The sequence below is a fragment of the Cynocephalus volans genome, chromosome 12 (genome assembly GCF_027409185.1).
Source record: "Cynocephalus volans isolate mCynVol1 chromosome 12, mCynVol1.pri, whole genome shotgun sequence".
NCBI classification, from domain to species: domain Eukaryota; kingdom Metazoa; phylum Chordata; class Mammalia; order Dermoptera; family Cynocephalidae; genus Cynocephalus; species Cynocephalus volans.
In genome coordinates, this window is record NC_084471.1 from 49687671 (window position 1) to 49708123 (window position 20453).

The window sequence follows — 20453 nt, forward strand, 5'->3', positions numbered from 1 at the left end:
AAATAATTCATAAGTTTTAAATTCCATGCTCTCCTGCTGCATACCACCAGACACGAATCATCCCTTTGTCCAGCATATCCCAACTGTTACTTAATAGCCTTCTCGGTTATCAGATCGACTGTAGAGTTCAAGTAACCCTTATTTTACCTTTATTATAGCATATTGTTATAATTGTTCCAGTATTAGTTATTGTTGATAATCTCTTACTGTGCCTAATGTATAAATTAAACTTTACTGTATGTATGTCTGTAAGGAAAAAAACATGGTATATACAGGGTTCAGTACTGAGATTTTAGGCATCCACTGGGGGTCTTAGAACATATCTCCCACGGCTAAGGGGGAACTACTGTATACTTCTCTTTTAAAAAAATCATGATTTTACTGTCATAATTTTTATAGGTAGACTACTCTGATCTTAAAAATTTCAACAAAGTCTTTGTTTTTCCACTTACTTTAAAAGCCATTTTCTAGCAACAGTTTTTTTTGCTAAGCATTTCCTAAACTATTCCTCAAGTTATTAGTAGGTATGCTAAACACACGCCCCAAAAACACCTCTGATCAAATTTAAGGTTGGGAAATTTTGTATCCTCATAGGACAGTGAGAGTTCATTATTAAAGCCTCTGAGAAGTTAAAAAACTTGAACATAATTGTTTAAATGTTTCCAGCAGAGTTAATTCTGTCTTTACCACAAATTCCTTTCTGTAGAAAACATAACAGTTTGAGACTTATTGTTGCAATCATAGAACTGACTGAAAATTCATTGTTTCACTGAAAATCTTTCAATTTCGTAATATTAATACCTATTATGTTTAAGTGATCTTTGGTATAAAGAAGTTTGGATTTTTCTAGGATAGACATTTGGTACTTAATACTAATTGCAAAAATTATCCCAATGGCAAAAAGCACTTACTGTTTGCTAGGAAAAAATCAGTGGATTTTATGTACAATCCCTTTGAATCTAAGCCAAGCGAGCGGTTTAGATTTTCTGAAATCTGCTAATATTTGAGTGCCTAATACATACATCTGACCCCTGAGGTCCTTCCCTACTCACCCAAAAGAAAAATCAACACATGCACACGTAGTTTGTGCCTTGAAGGAACATAGAAGATGAAAACAGACAGGTAGACAATTACATTGTAGTTAAGATGATGACTTTGTCTAAGTTATGTATAAAATAGGACTCAAGGAGAAAAACATTTATGTCACTTTGGTATGCTTAGGGAAGGTGTCACACATGAGAGGGAGCAGCTGTGCTAAGACTTGAAGGATGACAAGGAGTTTGCTAAGTGGCAAAATGAAGTGAAAAAGGGTTTGTAAAGCTTTGATGGATAAGAAAAGCATGAAAATTGGAAGTTCAAGAGAATGGAGAAGAATTAGAGATAACAAGATTTGGAATATTTACTAAATAATTAAACTGAAAATCTGGGAGATAGGCACATACCTGCCTTTTTGACATTAACCCCCCCCCCTTTTTTTTTTAACTTCTGGAGCACAATTTTAAAAGGACAGGCAGCAATTTGAAGACTGATTTGTTGTATCAGATTCAACTCATTCTAAAAGGGCATTAAGGAGAGGGTGGGGGCAGGAATAAAGAAATGGAGTATTTTTTTCCAGTGGTCTTAAGGACAGGGACCATTTCCATCTGATTCATCCTAGGTTTTGCTCAATGTCTCTTAGTGAATGTTAAGATGGTATTTTTTTCAATTATGTTTCAAAAAAAAAGTTAAAAAATAAGATAGTATTGTTGTCGAACAGTACTCCAAGAGAGATGTTGGGAAATGAAGACACGATCTTAGCTGGGATCAGGAGTACCCTGCAGGCTGCTGGGCCTGCAAGTCATCTTAGTTTATTTTAAGTTCCTTTTTATAAGCCAGTGAAATAACAAATCACATTGATTAAATCAATTATATCTGCTACCAAGCTATTTATAGAACAGAACATTTTCAGCTGCCACAGCGCTTGAAGATTCATAGCTAACTACTTATCAACAAAATAAGAACGTAAGTTTCTCATTTACAAAGCTTCCAGGGTCCTGGGTTCAATCAAAGGTCAGACCTCAAAGGAAGGAGAAGGGGGAAGTAGGCAAAAGGGATGCCAGCCTTGCTGGCTTCCCTAGAATAGCAAGGACTTTGTCAACTTGTTTATTCAATACTCCACATAGTAGTTTTTTAAAGTATTAAAAAAAAATTTTTAATAAGAAAAAATTATTAAGAAAAATCAATCTTCTTTCCTTTTTGTTATTAAAATGATGCTTTGATAATTTACAAATAAGTCTTTGTGTGAGCCTCAAATTACTGTCAGGATAGACTCTTAGAGAATTTTTATAGCCCTTCATTTATCTGGTCTAGATTGTATAATCAGTATTTAAAACAATGTAAAAAAACATAATCTATGTTTAGACATAACTTGAGCAACAAAAGTAAAAACAATTCCTCTTCAAGACGTTACATATCTTTATTTGGCTTAACAATTTGGTTCAATTTAGGGAGAAGAACTTCTATAGAAGTCTTTTAGGGAGTCATTTTAGGGGAAGAACTTACACAGAAATATTTGTGTATTTTTTTTTGGAAATAACAGGCATGACAGTAAATTCCTTAGAAAAAAGTTTTTAATATCAACATACTTACAATACATTTTTGTGAATACAGTATGCAATGTTGAATATACATTACAAAATCCTGAATTTTAGAAAGCTTCTAAACTGTCCAGATATCAAAAGAATCCCACATTCTGGTATAAAGATGAACCATTTTCTATATTATACACAAATTAAAATTTACCCGTATTCTAACATTGAGAAATGAGATAAAACACCAAACATTATAAAGTCTGCCTAGAAAAGATCAACAATGACCTCATAGACTGTCTTTACTACAATATATATAAAATTTTATCTTATTTTCATTTTTTTAAGACATGATTTGTCTTATTTTAATAACATGAGTCATATGTTAAATGGAGGGTTAGAATATGGAGGACAGAGGGGATTTGGAGGTGGAAGACCTGTGTTCAATCTAGAACATTCTAGATCATAGGCAATCCCATGTGCAAGTTGGCACATAGTAAATGTCTGAATGAATAAATAAATTGCACATAGTAAATGAATGAATAAATAAATTACATTAAGTATTTCTTCATATGTAATACCACCAGATATACTTCAGAGATAATACCACCTACTAACACAGAATAGTTGTAAGGAAAAAGTAAGAATGAATGGGTGCCAAATTGTTTTGTAAGACTCTGAGTTAAATTATTTTAAATATCTCTGTTAGTGGGGTTTATTATCTTGTAGAAATTATCAAATTTCAAATAAACTCCAGTACTTGGCTTTGATGCAGTATTTTATTTATAGCTATGTTTTCCTTTTAACAACAAATTTGTTCAGTGTTCATCTTAAAAGGTAAAAATATCTTATAACTCATTAAAAATTAATAACACTGTAATTCAGGTCAAACACCAATGTCCTACCTCGTTTGGTAAGTCATTTTAAGACAAAAATGTTTTGTTTCAAAAGAAAACCATTTGATTATAAGAACACCTAAAGCGTATTTCTCTTTGAATTCCAATCCTCAACAGTGTTTTCCAAAGAAAGCACTTTGCACCTATTTCTTTTATAACATTTATCAGATTGTATTATAGTTTCTCTCAGGAAACTTTGAGCAACTTGAGGGTAGAAGATTATGTCGTATTCATTTTTATGTCAAGTTCCTATCCTTTTGCTGGTTCTTTGTAGAGCTTAGTGCCCTGGAGATGCAGAATGAATTAAAAGAGGATGTGCTGTGTCTAGCAGAGGAAAAAGAGCTATTATAATTTTGATTAGTTTTATGATTTATGGTCAGAGTGATAAGAAATCTATCAACAACTGAAAACAGAGGTTAAGAGATTCCTTTTAGGTTTTTCTCTATGAATGAAGCTGGTTTTAAGGCAGACAGATGTATGCTAATAAAACAATTTGATGAAGGGAGGGTTTGGAGTATGTTATCAGGACAATAACATGAAAATGACACAGAAAACACACAAAAATTTACTGGTGGTTTATTCAGTGGTGTCAAATAATGAAGACTAAAAGCTTGCTGTATTTTACAATGTTTTATTTTTATGATTTTTAAAGTGTTATATTAAGAAACCAAGATATTATTGTAGATGAGAACTGGGCTGCATTAATTAAACTGTTTTGTTTTGTATTTGGGGTGGGGCGTGAACCACATGAGAGTCTATTGTTTGAAAATATAGTTTGAATTCAAATGATTCTTTGCCTACCTTATTTTGAGTTGTTAAGTAAATATGGTCAGTAAGTGCTGATGATTATATACTGGTGAAAAGGTATTTAAAGCCATGTTAGAAAAAAACACGTAATAATAATTCTAACAAACTATGTCCATTACTTAAGATAAAGAAAATGATGAACAAGTTTTATACCATCCACGAAAGTATTTTTGTAAATATTTGAGACTTTTCCTACATTTACATTTGCTTGGGAGGTGTTCCTTACTAAAAGAGTACTAATGCTGTGAAAAGATTGCTGCTAGGATTCAAGCAAATATTTAAAAAAAAGCAATACAAATTTTTTGTTTTGTTTTGTTTTATCATGAAGTAGCTATTACTTTATAGGATAGATTTAAAGCAGTTTATGATTAGGTATATGCTTCTTTCATATGGTAGTATCACAGGCTTCACTTAGGGTTAAACAACTTGATTATATATTAATAAATTTTTATAATTTGGCCAAAGCTGTTTGAAGGAAAGGGTTCTTATTAAACATTTGGTGAAATAAGGCAAACCCTTTAATTGTTCAAGTGGCAACCATAAGAATAGTTCTGATATTTTTATTTTATAAAATAATTAGCATTTGCATAGCTTTGTCACAGACATACATGTATTTTTACAGAGAACTACATTTCATTTCCCTTATGCAGTATGGTTGCTCTATTTGACTCACTAAAAAAGGAGATAAAAACAAGAGATAAAAAGCTGATGTGTAAGATAAATTGATTCTATTTTAAGTTACAAATAGTGATTAAATTTTACCGTGGGTTTATGAAGAGGGGGGAAAAAAGCCCACTATACTGTTATGTTATTTCTGAGGTATAGAATGTAATTGTAAAGTAGTTAAGAAAGAAAAAAAGCTTAAGAGTTTTAGTATTAACACACATGGAAACAGGATATGCCTAACATGGAACTTGGTAACATGTTTGCTTATTGATGCACCAATTTTGAAGTTGGAAATTTAATATTTTTATTATGAGAAAGAGTAGTATACATTTATCTATTTTTTTTTTTTTTTTTTTTTTTTGGCAGCTGGCCGGTATGGTGATCTGAACCCTTGACCTTGGTGTTTTAACACCTTACTGTAACCAGCTGAGCTAACCAGCCAGCCCTCATTTGTTCAATTAAGGTAAAAAGCTAGATCCTAAACTTTGCATTATTTCACAACAGTGTTTTCTTAGAAAGTGAATATCATCAGCTACTAGTTTTTACTAGTCTGAGGTACTTGAGGCCTTACCTAGTTTGGATGACTGAAAGGTACTTCACATTCAGAAATATTATTTCCAAAAATTTTACAGCCTATTTTAAAATCTAATATTCTTATGAGGGAGACCATGATAAGCTCACCTTTACTGGTAAAAGAAAAATCAGAAAGTTTAAATAAAAGAGCTTGCCCTGTACCTCAGGTTTTTTCTATGAATTTTTCACATCACAGTGCCAATAATAATTAATACAAAACCCAGCGGTTTTAAGATCACATTTAATGCTGGTTAACTCCTACTTAGTATCTTATTTAGAATGTAATATACCAACTTTGGTGCAGGAAAAAATTTTTTTCTAACATAAATTAAACATAATACTTGTCATAGGCTATTCTTTAATAGTAGTTTAAAAAGACAAAAACACAAAACACCTTGCAAACACATAATATCCTAGCAAAAATTTTACGTATGTAATTCTCATGTAAGGCACTTACATTCATTTTCAAATAAAATTCTCATAAGAAGGATTTTATTTTTTTTGTAATCAAGTCTTCATCAGTTATACAGTAATAATATTACTTCAAGTAAAAATTTATTAAATACTCAATTTTGGCATAATTGTAAATATCTTTACCTCTGAAAAGAATGAAGGATGGGCATCAAGTTCTATGCAAGCTAAACTTAAAAGAAGGTACTCTCAGTATGTTTTAGGATTAGATAATTGGTAATGTTTTATCTTGTTCATCTTGTTCAAGAATCTTGAAATCTTCTAAAGGAAGGTTACTTAAGGCAGGTGGTAAAATGTGTTCTGATTTGCCCTTAGGTGATGTGTTATTTGCTTCTAAATTCTTCACCAAGCACGTGGCTTTGATCCATCTTCGAGTTGCTCTGCGTTCTTTTTGTAGGCAAGTTTTCATTTTTCTTCTTAAGCTTGCTATTTCTTTTTCCAGTTTAATTATCCTCTTTTTTGCCTCCATAGGATTCCTAAAGGCGTAACTATGTTCAAGTAGTACTTGCTGACTACTACTGTTTGACTTAAAATTAGATGGTCCAGCTGGAGTACAACTATTGTTTTTCTTCAAAAGATTCCTTGACTTGAGTTTCTGAGCCAAACAAAATTAGAGGGTTGAACATAAATTAGGGAATATCATAAATAAGTAAATGCTGTCCAGTTTTGGACAACAGAGTATTTAAATTGCTCTTGTAGGAACCAATTTTAAAAGTTTGATAGTAAACAGCAGCAGTCCATTTCATGTAATAGTGGATTAAGTTTCCATAGTTGAATTAACTCGTCACAAATTTCTTTCTGTCCTCTCTTTTCAGAGAGATTCAAACACTGATTTGAAAAGACTATGGACTTCCAAGGTCTCTTCCAAATTACTGAGTATGATTCTATGGAGACTTTAAAAATCATTTGCAATTTTCTTACTAAGGCCAGTTTAGACTGTATTTAGGCATTTTGTTTATCTGTGATACTATTATGATCCCTCTTTTAGTTAAATACTATTTTCTCAATTTGATGAATATTTCAGACCCGGGGTCCTACTTAATGAAAATTGAAATATTCATAGAAACATATTCTCAAGCATTAATCTTTTGTTAAATGTTCACCGTTACATCTTCAAGAATTTAAAATCTGGCTAGGAACTTTTTGCCCAAATCAGAAACCGGAGAAGCCTTTCTTATCTTTATCTCTTTCATTCAAATAGTCATCAAGTCCTATTAATTCTACAGCATAACTATTTCTATCATGAATCCTCTCCTCTCTGTCATTCTTAATGCCACCACCTATATCAGGCCAGTATCATATCTGGCTTGACTATGTTGTTCTTTATTGATCTCTCCACCTCATTTTGATCCTCATTAATCTGTATTCTGTCACCAGAATGATTTTTCTAGCAGATTTGACTTTTCTATTCTGGCTAAATTTCTCTTTTCCTATCCATTATCTAAAGGGAAAAATCCCTTTACCTGGTATACTAATATCATTAGGATCTTGCTCCATTTTGCCATCTTGGTTTATATTCTAGCAATACTAAACCACTTACAGTTCCCAGATTAAATCATACCCTCATAATTTGTGTCTTTCATTCATTAAATAAACATTTATTAAAACACATACTGTGAATTCCTGGGGACACATGGTGAACAAATAAGAAAACTATGATTTTTGTCTTCATAAAACCTACAGTTGGTCCCTCTGTTTAAGGAATTGGCAGGAACTTTTTTGATCTTTATATCCCCTGCATCTAACTTAGATTCTGGTAAAATGTAAAGTTTAGTAAGTATTTATTGAATGAATGAATGATCAAATGTCTAAAAAAGGTGCATTTCAAATTCAACAAATATTTGAGTGCATAATATGCCCCAGGCACTATTTGAGGTGCTGGGGATTCAGAAGTAAAAAAGACAAAATTCTTGCCCTCCTGAAACTTTTCTAACATCTTTTCTAACATCGGTGATAATTAGTTCACAACTCCTCTCTCATTCAAATAGCAACTCATGTACATTTACAAATTTAACTGTCACAAATAACTCAAGAAAAGCTGTGATGTTTCTTCTCTCAAGAGAAAAGATGTCTGTCCTTTTAGACAGTGTTCATTCTATCCCTTTTTACTTTTTGGTGACCCTGTCTTTCTCAGCTAGGTTTCCTCTTTGATCAGATCTTCCCTAACTAGATAAAACATTTTAATTCATTCATCCTATATCTTAATTCTCTCCTTCCTTTTAAACATCACTTGTTAATATTTGGTTATTTCCCACTTACCACTCAACCCATTGGCTTTTGTTCTTACCACGCAGTTGCAATTGTTCTGTTCAAGGTCAAGAACCTCACCTAATTTCCAAACTCCCTAGTCCTCAGGCCCAGCGTAAATACCTAAACTCTATGAAGTTTTCTATTATGCCTCCCACTGAACTTATATTCTTTGGTGTAACTCTGGGTGTGCTGCTCTTAAAGCACTTAGCATATTATTTGAGTGTCATATTAAAATCAGAGCAGAAACCTCCTAATGCTGGAGGTTTCGTTACTCATATGATTTCTCAGTTTTACCAATGGTGCAATTACTGATAATAATTGTAGTAATGTAAAATTCCAATATAGTAAAACAATTTGGACTGGGGAAAGAATCCCAATCTAATTCTAATTCTAGCCTACACCTAATTCTTATTGCATGAGAGGAAGGTCTGCAATTTTCTTGAAGCATATCACTATATATGAATTTCAGTATATTTTGAATTGCTCCATTGCATAAACGAAAAGAAATGGGTCCCAAAATTGGTTAAAAAACCCAAAAAACAAAAAAGGAGAGTAACATTACCTACCATAGACTTTATGTGGGTACAAAAATCAAAAATAGTTGGAACAGCATCCATTTTAAGTCGCCGAGTTTGTCCTGTTAGGTCAAAACAGGAGGCTTCAAAGTGCTTTGAACAAAGAAAAGTATGTTTTCCTGGCACAAAATCTTTGCGCCTAACAAGGCGAACCCATTCTTTTCTTCTTTTAGGATCCAAAGGAAACCTTAAGAAAAAAAAGACAACTCAAATTCCAACTATCATACTTTTGGTTACACCTAATGGTTAAAAGAAATTTAAAAGGTGATAATTTAAACTGTCACCCATTTACACAAAAAATTTTTACCTTACAATATCCAGACACTAGAACAGAAATCAAATCATGGTAATATTTATGTTATAAAAATATTAGTAAAAACTGACTTGAATGGTTTTATTTTTAATGGCTTTCAAGAGAGACATTTCTTCCCAATCTAGTTCTTAACACGGGCAGTAACATAAAACATGACTAAACTGATCTAGATCAAGTTTATGTAAAACCATTATAAGCAGGAGTAATTTCACAATGCTTTGATATGCTGCTAGTGTATATATATGGTCTAGAAAAATCAGATATCTAAGGATTAAATTTTACCAAGGAAAGCCTATGCAGATTCTGGTACTCCTTCCTCTGTGTTCTGTCACTATGACACTAACTACATTGTTTTGTGATTTTTCCATTGTAATAAATTTCCAGTGAAATAAAGGATTATAAATTTCTTGAAGACAAAGATCATTATCGTATCTTTTCATCTGTCTTTGGCACAGTGCCTTTCGAACAGTAGGGACTCAACAAAAATTTGCTAAATTAATATGAATACAGAATATTTAAATTAATAATTCATGATATTACTTCCATGTAGTTAAGCTGCATATGTTAAAAAAAAAATCAACTCAAGTTATGTAGTGCAGCAGAAGGCATAATTACAAAAAGGTAAAATGCTTTGTAGCAATGTTTTTCCTTTTATACTTACGTTTATCTTTTTTCTTTAGCTCATTTTTATTTTTATTTGTTTTTTTCTTTAGTTTCTTCTTTCTCCTTTCTTATTAATTTCAAATGCAAAATATATGAGTATGCATTCACTGTACCAAGGAAGTTTTCCATGATCAGAAGACTGAGTTAGATGTTGCTATGCAATATAGCACTAATATCACTGTATTCTAATTGTTTACTTTATTTTCCCTATTAGAACTGTAAGTTTCTCTAGGGTAGGGGCCATATTTTTTCACTACTTTATCCCCAGGTCTTGCATTGTATCTATCATAGTATCTTTTAAGCACTCAATTAACTTTTCTGAGTGTTTCAGTGAATGAATGAATGAACTAATGGGGTTAACTGGACATTATTAAATAATCTTTAAATTATTTGTGCTGAAATAGAGTACGAATAATCAGCACATAAATATGTACAATTATATCAATAAAAAAGAAAAATTTTATATTTTATTTTGGTATAATGACTTTACACACCACTAACCTTAATCATATTTTGCATGTGTTGTTTGGATTTTTCTCAGCACATTCAAAGGGTGGGAGATGTAGCCCATAAGTTTAATCTAAGTAATAACAAGTCATTCTACAGATATTAAAAAATTAACATGTTGGAAACAGATGGATATATTCCTGTCTACACAATAATAGAACCAAGCTTTCATAAACATTACATGTTTTGGAAAATCACTATTTTAAACAGTGCTATTTTGCTTGTGTCTTTATTAAACAGTTGAATACCTCTTATATTTCAAGCACTGTCCTGGGCACTGAAGACATGGTAGTAAACAAAACAGACATGATACCTATCCTCTATAAGTATATTCTGTAATGGGGGAAGATAGAGAATTGAATAGCTTGATGCAATATAACAGGGCTCCAATCCTGTCTCCTTTGAGTAACAGCTGGGTGATGTTGGCAAATTATTTAAACTTTTTAGGTCTCCTTTGTATCATCATTCTATAAAGTCATGTAAGAATGGTACCAGTGTGTTTCTAAGGATTAAATGAGAAAATGTGAATAAATGCTTCCCAGTACACAGTACATGGTAAATACTAAATAAGTGTTATTTATTATTATTATAAAAGTAATTACAAGTGTCCATGGAGTTTTATAAAAGGATAAGTACAGGGTTGCATGGAACCATAAAATAGGAAAAACTAATCTAGTCAGGAGACCTTAAAAGAGTAAGAATTAGCTAGGGAAGTTAGATGGGAGTGGTGAAGAGTGTTAAGAGTATCTTGGGGACAGGGATGAGTATTATGACATAAAATGATGATGGATGGCCTTCTAAGTCAAAGAGAAATTTTGAACTGTATCCAAAGTGGCATTGGTATGCCGTTAAGGGGCCAAATTGTGAAAGCTGATTGTTAGAAAATTTTTGAATATGTTTAACATGTTGTTAAACATAGCTATTATTAAAAATTAGATGATATAAATTTGTAATTAGATACATCAAAACCAAAGGTAATAAATAGTAAAAACCCATAACTTCCTAATTATTTTACTATTATCTATACTCTTAAGGTTATGTCTGTTGTATCTGTATGATGGAAATACTAAAGAGTAGTGTGATACTGTATATTTCTTTCCAACTCCATGATCAGGATGCCATATTGGTAGCTTGAAACCAGCATCGGAAGGAGTATTTATATCATGGAAATTGGGCAATCACTACAAATCAGGGCTTTTTCCCTTCCCTGGAGAGCCAGTTAAACATTTAGTAACACACTATTGATTATAGAAGTATGGCTAGGTGTACACGAATGGAAGCAGTGAACCAGTTAATAGGCTGTTGTAATAATCCAATCAAGAAGGAATGGTGACAAGTCAAGGGAGTATGACTTCCAAGTTTCTGGGTGGATGGTGTTTCCATTTACTAAGAAAGGGAATACAGGATATGGTGTATGTTTGAGGGAAGGACAGTTCATCAACACAGAAGTTGAATCTGGGGAACTGGAGAGAGACCAGGGAAATACTGAGTAGATACTTGGCCTGTAAGTTTGGAACTTCTTAGATATGGGCTGGAGATACTCATTTGGGAGGCATCAACGAGTAGCTGTTAACTGAGACCACAGGAATAGTTGAAATTATTTTGATGAGAGTGTGAAGACCTAGATTAGAAGTTGGTAAGAAGGGCTGCCAGAAGAAATTGAAGACAGGTCAAAGAAGAGGAAAATCACAAAATTAGTGTCACGTATTTCAAAAGTAGATAGTATTTCAAGGAGGAAATTATCACATGCCGTGAAAAATGTAGAGAGATATAGAGGTCATGTTAAGGGCAGTTTCAGATTATTGGAGAGACTTAGACTAGATAGAATGGGCTAAGAGATAACAAAAATGGAGACAGTAAGTTTAGGCAACATAACTTGTACATGGGATAAAGAAGTCTGCTAATGTCCTAGGAGGACAGGAGTTAATTAAATACTGTTTGTATTTATGAAATAGTAATGTATTTTTATTATAATTAATGCTATTCTGAGACTAAACATAAAAATGTTAATTCCATAACAGCATGTTCTTGTACCATCACTGTGCATCTCTTAAACAATGTTATTGGTGCCTGAAGTCTTCCCTTTCTCTAATCTTCCAAATCATATTACCAAATTCAGTAGTTTCTCCTCAAACATTTCTCAAATCTGTCCCTTTCTCTCCATCCCTATTGTCAATACCACCCTAGTCTGGGCCACTGGGTAGACTCCCCTTGTTTTACTACGGCTTCCTAATTAGTTTTTCTTTATCAATTCTCACCTCCCCTAATCCAGTGCTGGTTGTGCTAGTCACTAAGAGTAGTGTTTAGTTCAGTTGACCAGGATTTCCTTGTGGAGGAAACAGTAAGTAACTTAATATTCTGTAATGAGCTCTTTTCTCATCAAGTTCATGTCTAATGATGCTTGAAACAGCACTTTAATCCTATAATTCTCCACACTGCAGCCAGAGGGCTTTTTAATAGGAAAATTTACTCATGCCATTCTTTTTAAACCTCCACTACAGCTTCTCAAGTACTCTTAGGAAAGTGTAGTATACAGGACCAAATGTATGTCATCCTTTGGTCTCATTTGAAATGTCACATCTTTTGAGAAGTGTTCTTTGACATTCCAACGCTGTTAGGTTTCTCTCAACGTCTCTTTTGTGGCATTAACTGTCATTATGTCTTTCTCCCCCACTAAACTCTAAACTCCAAGAGGGTGAGAAATTTATGGATCCTTAGCACAATGTTAGCTAATTAGGAACACGGTATATATTTCTTGGATGAATGAATAAAGCACTACGTTTGCATGAAGTAGTTTAAAAACAGAAACATCGCGAAGTTTTTTTTTTAAATGGTTATCTTTTAATAAGGTAATTCCATGGCTATCAGTGATGACTCAGTTCCTCCGCAGAGTTACTGTGTGTGCCTATTAGAAATCTAAATGCTTGTCACGTCAATTAAGCTAGTGAGAATTTCCAGATTTTAACGGGAACACAGCAGGCTTTTAAGGTGATTGATGACTTGAACGGGAAGATCTCTCTCCCTTATGGCGTCCTTCATGTCTAGACACAGTCTAATATATAGGAGTAAAATAGAAAAGGAAGGTATCCTTCTATCACTTTTTCTTTAAGTGGTAATCACTATCCAGTACTTGGATTTCTTTTTTTTTTTTAAGAGAGTGAGCAAAGCTTCCCCAAAGGGAGAGAAAAATTGAACAGATTTGAGAAACATACACAAAGAACGAAAATGATGTTTTCCTGCTACCCGCTGGGAAAGTTATTAGAATTAGTAGAATCCTCCTGTTCCTTCCACACAAACGATACCCAGACTAGGGGCTCCCGTTTCCGTCACCCCCACTCCTTGCCCAGGTTACCTGTGGAAGCTGATGTTAATGTGCTTGTTGTAGGTAGTAGCACAGCCCGCCGCGGCGCAATTGGTCGGCATTTCTCTTTCCCCCTCATTCGGCGCTGTCTTAAGCCTGTTCTGAGGCGCTGGATGCTAAGCTTCCTTCTGGTAAAGGCTGGACAATCGAGGCAGGCGAAAGGCCCACTGAGCTTAGTCGTGAGAGTTGTGTGGGAAAAAGGGGTGTGTATGTGGAGGGCGGGGGGAGGACGAGGAAGGGTCAACCTTCCCTTTCTCTTTATTAATATGGCGGACTTGAGCCAGCGGAGCTGACAGTCGTGGAGCTCCAGTCGCCTCCGTTTGCCTTCACCAACATGGCGGACACAACCCGTTCCCTCTCCTTACCCCCAAAAGAGAGTAGGTCCACTGCGTCTCTTTGGCAGCGGTCCCCGGAGCAATTAAAAGGAAGAGGTTGTTTTCCCCTCCGATTATGTACTATGAAACTCTCGGAAGGTTACAGCCAAGAGCAGATCTGCAGACCCCTCCACACACCTATCTGTCCCAGTCCAGAGCCTGGAGTGGGTGTGAATCGTAGTCCAGAAGAACAAATCCGGTGAAAGACAAAGACTACAAATCCCAGGAAGCATCGCGTTGGCCTCATTGCTATCGCGTGAATGGGAGCTTCGTTTCCTGCGTATCGCAGGAAGTGACGTCTCGGACACAGCCGCTTTAGAACCCCTTTCTCGCGAGGCGGAAGATCCCCGATCGCTGAAGTGCAAGGGGGCGCTAGGAGGTGGAACTGGGTTGCGACGGCCCGACGAGAAAGAGCTGGGGTGCGGGGAAGTTGGGGAGCAGAGCCCGCTAGTTGTCCGTATAGGGGTAAGGCCGCAGCGACCGGGTCCGTTAAGAAAGGGAGCCGAGGAGAAAGGGAACCGTCGGGCGGATCCCAGGACGGAGGGTAAGGTTGTGCGGAAGGCGCTGCTCCCCGGATGGCGGCTGTGGATACTCCGGCCCCGGCCTCCAGCGGCCTCTCGCCGAAGGAAGAAGGGGAGCTTGAAGATGGGGAGATCAGTGACGACGATAATAACAGTCAGATACGGAGCCGGAGCAGTAGCAGTAGCAGCGGCGGCGGGTTGTTACCGTATCCGCGGCGAAGGCCAACTCACCCGGCCCGGGGCGGTGGATCCGGCGGAGGCGGTGGCTCTTCCTCGTCATCGTCCTCTTCTCAGCAACAGCTGAGGAATTTCTCACGCTCGCGGCACGCGTCGGAGCGGGGCCACCTCAGGGGACACAGCAGCTACCGACCCAAAGAACCGTTCCGGTCTCACCCACCCTCCGTGCGGGTGCCTTCGAACTCACTGACCGAAAGCAGCCCCCGGCCGTCTTTCTGGGAGCGGAGCCACATCGCCTTGGACCGTTTCCGCTTTCGAGGCAGGCCTTACCGGGGTGGGAGTCGCTGGAGTCGGGGGCGAGGAGTGGGTGAGCGAGGAGGCAAGCCAGGCGGCAGACCTCCTCTGGGAGGAGGAGGAGGAGCAGGATCCGGATTCAGCAGCAGTCAGAGCTGGCGAGAGCCCTCTCCACCTCGGAAGAGCTGTATCCTTAATGTGGCGGTCTGCCCTGGGTGTGTCACTAACTAAAATTCCCTTTAGCATCATTACTAGGTCTGTGAGATGAGTGTAACTTTTGTGAATCATCAGACCGCTTATTGGTCCCTGTGTCCAATGCTTAAAGTAAGTCGTTCTTTGGTAATTCCCATGTGTCACAGTATAGCGTGTTTCTTAAGATTTATTGCTTTTTAACAGCGTGTTATGGATTGGAGTAAGGTAGTGGAATCTATGACAGTCAAATTAGATTTGTAGTAGTACATCAGAAACTCAAGTTTGATTAGCATTTGTATTTTGCTGGTACTGGAGGTTTGTATTTTATTTGAAGTTGACTTAGGTTGTTAAAGGGAGAAAAAAGGCATAAACAGTTTGGGAAATACTGTTGCTTATATTATATTGCATTTTGACATTGAAAATTGTAAAGTTTCGTTATGCATAATCCTACTGTTCTTGTGATTTTATTTTTTTATTTTTTATGTTTTATTTTTTTACCTTTCTTGATTTATTTTTCCCATTGCTACCTTTTAAAGTGGGAGGGGGAAAAAAAACCGGTGATTTTACCAACCCTGTTAATTCATAACTTTTTAATTCATATATCTTTTTGGAAAGCTTTACCTCCTTAATGTCTCTATTTCCTGTGTTCACTTTTGAATATTTTGTAACTCTTAGTGCTGACTAAATGTTGGCCAAAGAGAGAAAGATAAACTTATCAGCTTTTTAGTTTTAATATATTAGAATGGGGAGTGCGTATGGGAGGGTGGAGATTATGGACAAATTGAGAAAGAAAATAGCAAAATATCTGATTGTTGCTCCCTCTAACCTTATTCTTAGTTATCTTTAATATTATTGAATGTACTTAGGATTTATACAGAGGAATCGGTCATCTGAAGGTTTCCTGTTTTATGGTGGGTTTGTAGAACTATGTCTTGACATACTCTGCAATTACTGCATAAAAATAGTTTCCTAAGGACTTTCATTACTGATTGTAATTTCCATAGGGTAATAATTTTTAAATATGTTGTATATGAAATTTACATGTAACAATACTTATTTGGAAGAAACTCAAAATTATTTTTTATAGAATACTTTGGGGCAGAATGGTCTTTCCCAGATGTCATGGTGTAAAGGGGGCAAGGAATGTAGGTTTAGGTAAGAAACAGCAGCTTCTGATGCTAGTGCCTTGATAAAACTTACTTCTCCAAGCAAAAGTTGGGTTAGGAGCATTTCAGGATTGTTACAGAGAAAATCATGTAACTTTTTAACTTTTTGACAGTGAGTGTTCTTTCAAGAAGGTTAAAAAAAACCCTTTGCCCAAGATATTTTTTTCTCCGTGGATTTGTTAGCTGTCTATTCTGAATCCAAAAATAGAAAAGATGTTTAAGTGTGTGTGAGTGTTTGTGTGTTTTAAGGATGCAAAGATAAAACTAGTAATTCGTGTTGGGGAGACAAACGAAAATAAATAATTACAGTTTACTTTAAAAAGTTCAGATCGGTATGTAAAAAGTACTGTGGGAGCTCAAAGTGTTTTTAAAATTTATTCTGTGTTAGAAAAGGGGAAGATGAGTGGGCTTGCCTGCCTCCTGCCTGTGTCTTCTGTCTGACCATTCAGTACCAATTTGAGTCTTTGCTGTATACCTTTGTTACCTTTGTTAATTGTTAAGCTTACATGTCTTTATTAATAAACAAGCATACGATGTTGTGAAAAAAGTACAGGAAAATATCGTTTGCCTATGTGACTTTGATTTCTGTAGTAACTTGTCAGAAATGAGCTATCTTTCTGTTTTTCTTTTCAGAGATGGCTGCACTTAAGAAAAGGATGCTTGTTTTGGTCCTCTGTTCATTGTTTTCCTCATGAAGTATCACTGTTCCATCCTAGAGGTGGTGTTCTTTTTAAGAATTTGAGAAGGAAAACGTAGTTCCCAGCTACTTTTGTATAACGTGAGCAAACAAAATTTGTAATACAAAGCTTTATTAATTCAGATTTTTTTAAAATTAAGATTTTACTGTTTAATTCATATTTCCACTGTATGCTTATAATAATGGCTTTTTTTAATTTTAAAAATAGTATATAAAGAGAGAATGAGGGTTATTCTATAGTTTATTTTATAGTCTTTTAGTGAAGTAGCCTGAATCAAGGGTTTTTGTTTTTGTTTTATTTTTTTTGCCATAATTTCTTTCTCTGCGATAATTAAGATGTGCTAGTTGCAGCTTTAAAGAAATAGAATAAACTAGATTCTATTGCAGTTCTTATTTTCATTCTTAATTTCTCTTAAGATACTTTGTCAGTCTATCTTAGTGTAAGTCTCCCTTGGGTGACTACTGTTTTAAACTTTCAAATCTGATGAGTGCTAACATAGGCCAGTGTCTCTTATCAGTAAAAAGTCGTTCATTCCATTTTCAGCTGCAGCTGAAAAGGTTGAATAATTTTTTTTTTTTAATCAGGATTCAGTTAGAAATTGCATCTTGAAAAGCTTAAAATTAAATCTAATAGGTGTTGGTTTGATCCTAGCTATTCTGTATATACAGGAGTGGAGATTTCATTTAGCCTTAAAGGAGTTTACTCAGTTACAGTTGTAATGAAGTTGCTTTTCCTCATTTTTCTGTTCTTCAGTTATTTTATTTTTTGTTGGTGTACTGAATCTTTTCCTTTTGCAAATGTTTCCAAGGTCTTTCGTCTTTATTTTTTTTTATATTATTGCAGTTGTGCCTTTAAATGTGTTCGTTGAAAAGTCAGATGTAAATGCATGTCATTCCAGAATTTATATAGAAAGAGTGCTTAAGAGGGGAAAGGGGAGAGCAAGTTACTCTTTTGCTTCACAGAGGGGGGTGACAGTTGAATTGGGGTCAAATTGAAGAACAGAAACCTAGACACAAAGTTATGTATAAATTGTGATGAGCTGGGAAAAGATAAGATTAGAAAGGTAAGCACAGGTCAGATCATGAAGGCATTATATTCATTCTAAAGATTTTGGACTCTATTCTTAACGAGATTTAAACAAGGGGAGTTATCTGATCACATTTGTATTGTATAGAAAGATTACTCTGTCAGCAGTATGGGGGTGACTTGTGGGAGACAGAGAACCCAAAATATCTTATTGTCAGGCCAGACTTCTCTCCTGTGGTAGGTAAAACTGTGGGAGTGCATTAGAACACTCAATATGAAAGGAGAAAGAGGCTAAGTAGAGCTCACTGGAGAGCATGATTATTTCAGGAATTGGAGAGAAAGTAGTCGTGAAGACTTAAAAGGAAAAAAAAAGAGTTAGGGAAACAAGAGGAGAGTGGGAGTTACGGAAGCCAAGAGACAAGTGGTTTACAGTGTCAAATGCTACAGAGATCAGGTAAAATAAGATTTGAAAACATTGGTGGATAAACTCAGCCAGAGCAGTTTCTGTGGATTAATGGGACAGCAGCCAGATTCCATTTGGTTTAAGAATGAGTAAGAAAGATATTGAGAAACTAGTAGTCTTTCAAGAAACTTGGCTCTGAGGAGAAGAAAACAGAGAACGAAAGATTTACTAGAACAGTTTTGCTGCAGAACTGTTAGATTTTCAGTTGCAGTACTTAGTTTCTCAAATATTTGGTGGTAATTCTCATTCTTGAATTAATTATCAGGGGAATTTAAAAATCTTTGCCAGCTGCTTGTCTTGTGAGATGTTAAACAGAGAAGAACCATATTTAGGGAATATGTTATATCCTAGCCAATTCAAAGTGATCTATAAATGATCTATTGTATTAAAACCAGAGGTACTTGGCTTTTCTCTTAATTTCCAGGTAAGAAAAATGAGATGTAACAGCTATCACATGTATGAATTGTTGTGAATAAAAATTGTAGTTGAGGACTTTGTAGCCATTTCCAAGGAAGAAATTATGTTCTGTGTATCACTATGTTAGAGAAAAAAATAAAAATAATTGATTTTGGATTTAGATATCCTTGTCTTTAGGGGAAAATTAGTTTAAAGATACATTTTGAGTACTATTTAAAAGTTCTGTTTTTAAAAATGGTATAATTGCCATAATTATTTTTGTTGTGCATATGTTGGATGTTCGTATACTTTGTGAGCTCTAAACCTATGTATTAGATTTTTAAGAAAATGTCTCTTATTCATAAATTAGTCTACTAATTGTCAGTGTTCATTTTTATCTCTTTATTTTTTAAAAATTTGAGATGAGAGGAAACTAAAGAGAAGAAACATTTTCTCCTGATTATCTGCAATATAAATTTCCACATCTGTGATAAACCAGTTTCTCCCATCTTCCTTCAGAAAAGAATCTTTAACATCCAGCTCATTATGGGCTTTCCTGGCACCTACAGAAGGAAAGATGCTATAACCTAACTAGGTGGACTACCCATGGATACTAATGATAATTACTTATGCTAGTGATTTTGTAAGTGGACTATTTATATGGATACTTGTTAAATTCAAATATGGGCACATAGTGAAAGTGGACATTACCAGTACACATATTAAATGGAATTTGGTAATTTAAAAATATCAATTTGTCTTTCCTGAAAATTTATAATTTATGTTTTTTTTGTTAAATTTAACTGTGGAAAATTCTTGGAAACTGGTTTCCTTAATATGCTGTTCAGCCAAAAGTTTTGGAAGATCTCCATCAAGAAAACAAAATTATTCATCAAAAAGTGAAAACTGTGGGGAAGAAACTTTTGAAGATTTACTCTTAAAGTATAAGCAAATACAGTTGGAACTAGAATGCATCAGTAAGGATGAAAAACTAGCTTTGAGTAGCAAAGAAGAGAATGTGCAGGAAGATCCTAAAACATTGAACTTTGAGGACCAAACAGGCACTGATAATGTCAGTATTACAAAGGACTCAAGTAAAGAAATAGCTCCTGAGGAGAAAACACACGTCAAAACTTTTCAGGCATTTGAATTAAAACCACTCAGGCAAAAATTGACTTTACCGGGAGATAAGAACCGGTTGAAAAAAGTTAAAGATGGGGCAAAACAACTTTCCCTGAAATCCGACAGTACTGAATCTAGTCAAGGTAATGGAATTAAATGTTTTTGTTAGTAATAAGACTCTTCTTTCTCTAAAGGAGTAATTAGTTGTTTTGGTAGTGCACATTGTTAAAATTATTCTATCTGTGAATTATATTATCAAATAATGACAAGTTTTGTTTTCTTCTAATCTTTAATCTGTGTTTTATTTCCTTTTTTGGCCTGACATGCTGGCTAGGACTTTTAATTCAGTATTGAACATAAGTGACAATATTGTAC

The 20453-nt window shown here is 35.0% G+C and overlaps 2 protein-coding genes across 2 annotated transcripts in view; one reads left to right on the forward strand and one right to left on the reverse strand.

Moving 5' to 3' along the window:
- Nucleotides 1-2645: 2645 nt before the first annotated feature.
- Nucleotides 2646-15212, reverse strand: THAP2 (THAP domain containing 2). The gene is made up of 3 exons (XM_063075951.1): nucleotides 13641-15212; nucleotides 8797-8992; nucleotides 2646-6575 (listed from the first exon to the last, which is right to left on the reverse strand). The coding sequence occupies exons 1-3, from the start codon at nucleotides 13709-13711 to the stop codon at nucleotides 6186-6188; spliced, it is 657 nt and encodes a 218-aa protein (XP_062932021.1). The 5' UTR covers nucleotides 13712-15212; the 3' UTR covers nucleotides 2646-6185.
- The window catches only part of ZFC3H1 (zinc finger C3H1-type containing), a 52969-nt gene continuing 46863 nt past the window's right edge, over nucleotides 14348-20453 (forward strand). The window contains exons 1-2 of the mRNA XM_063075947.1: nucleotides 14348-15202; nucleotides 19805-20221. Of these exons, the coding sequence (XP_062932017.1) occupies nucleotides 14599-15202; nucleotides 19805-20221 (1021 nt within the window). The 5' untranslated portion in view covers nucleotides 14348-14598. The remainder of the gene's footprint in view (nucleotides 15203-19804; nucleotides 20222-20453) is intronic.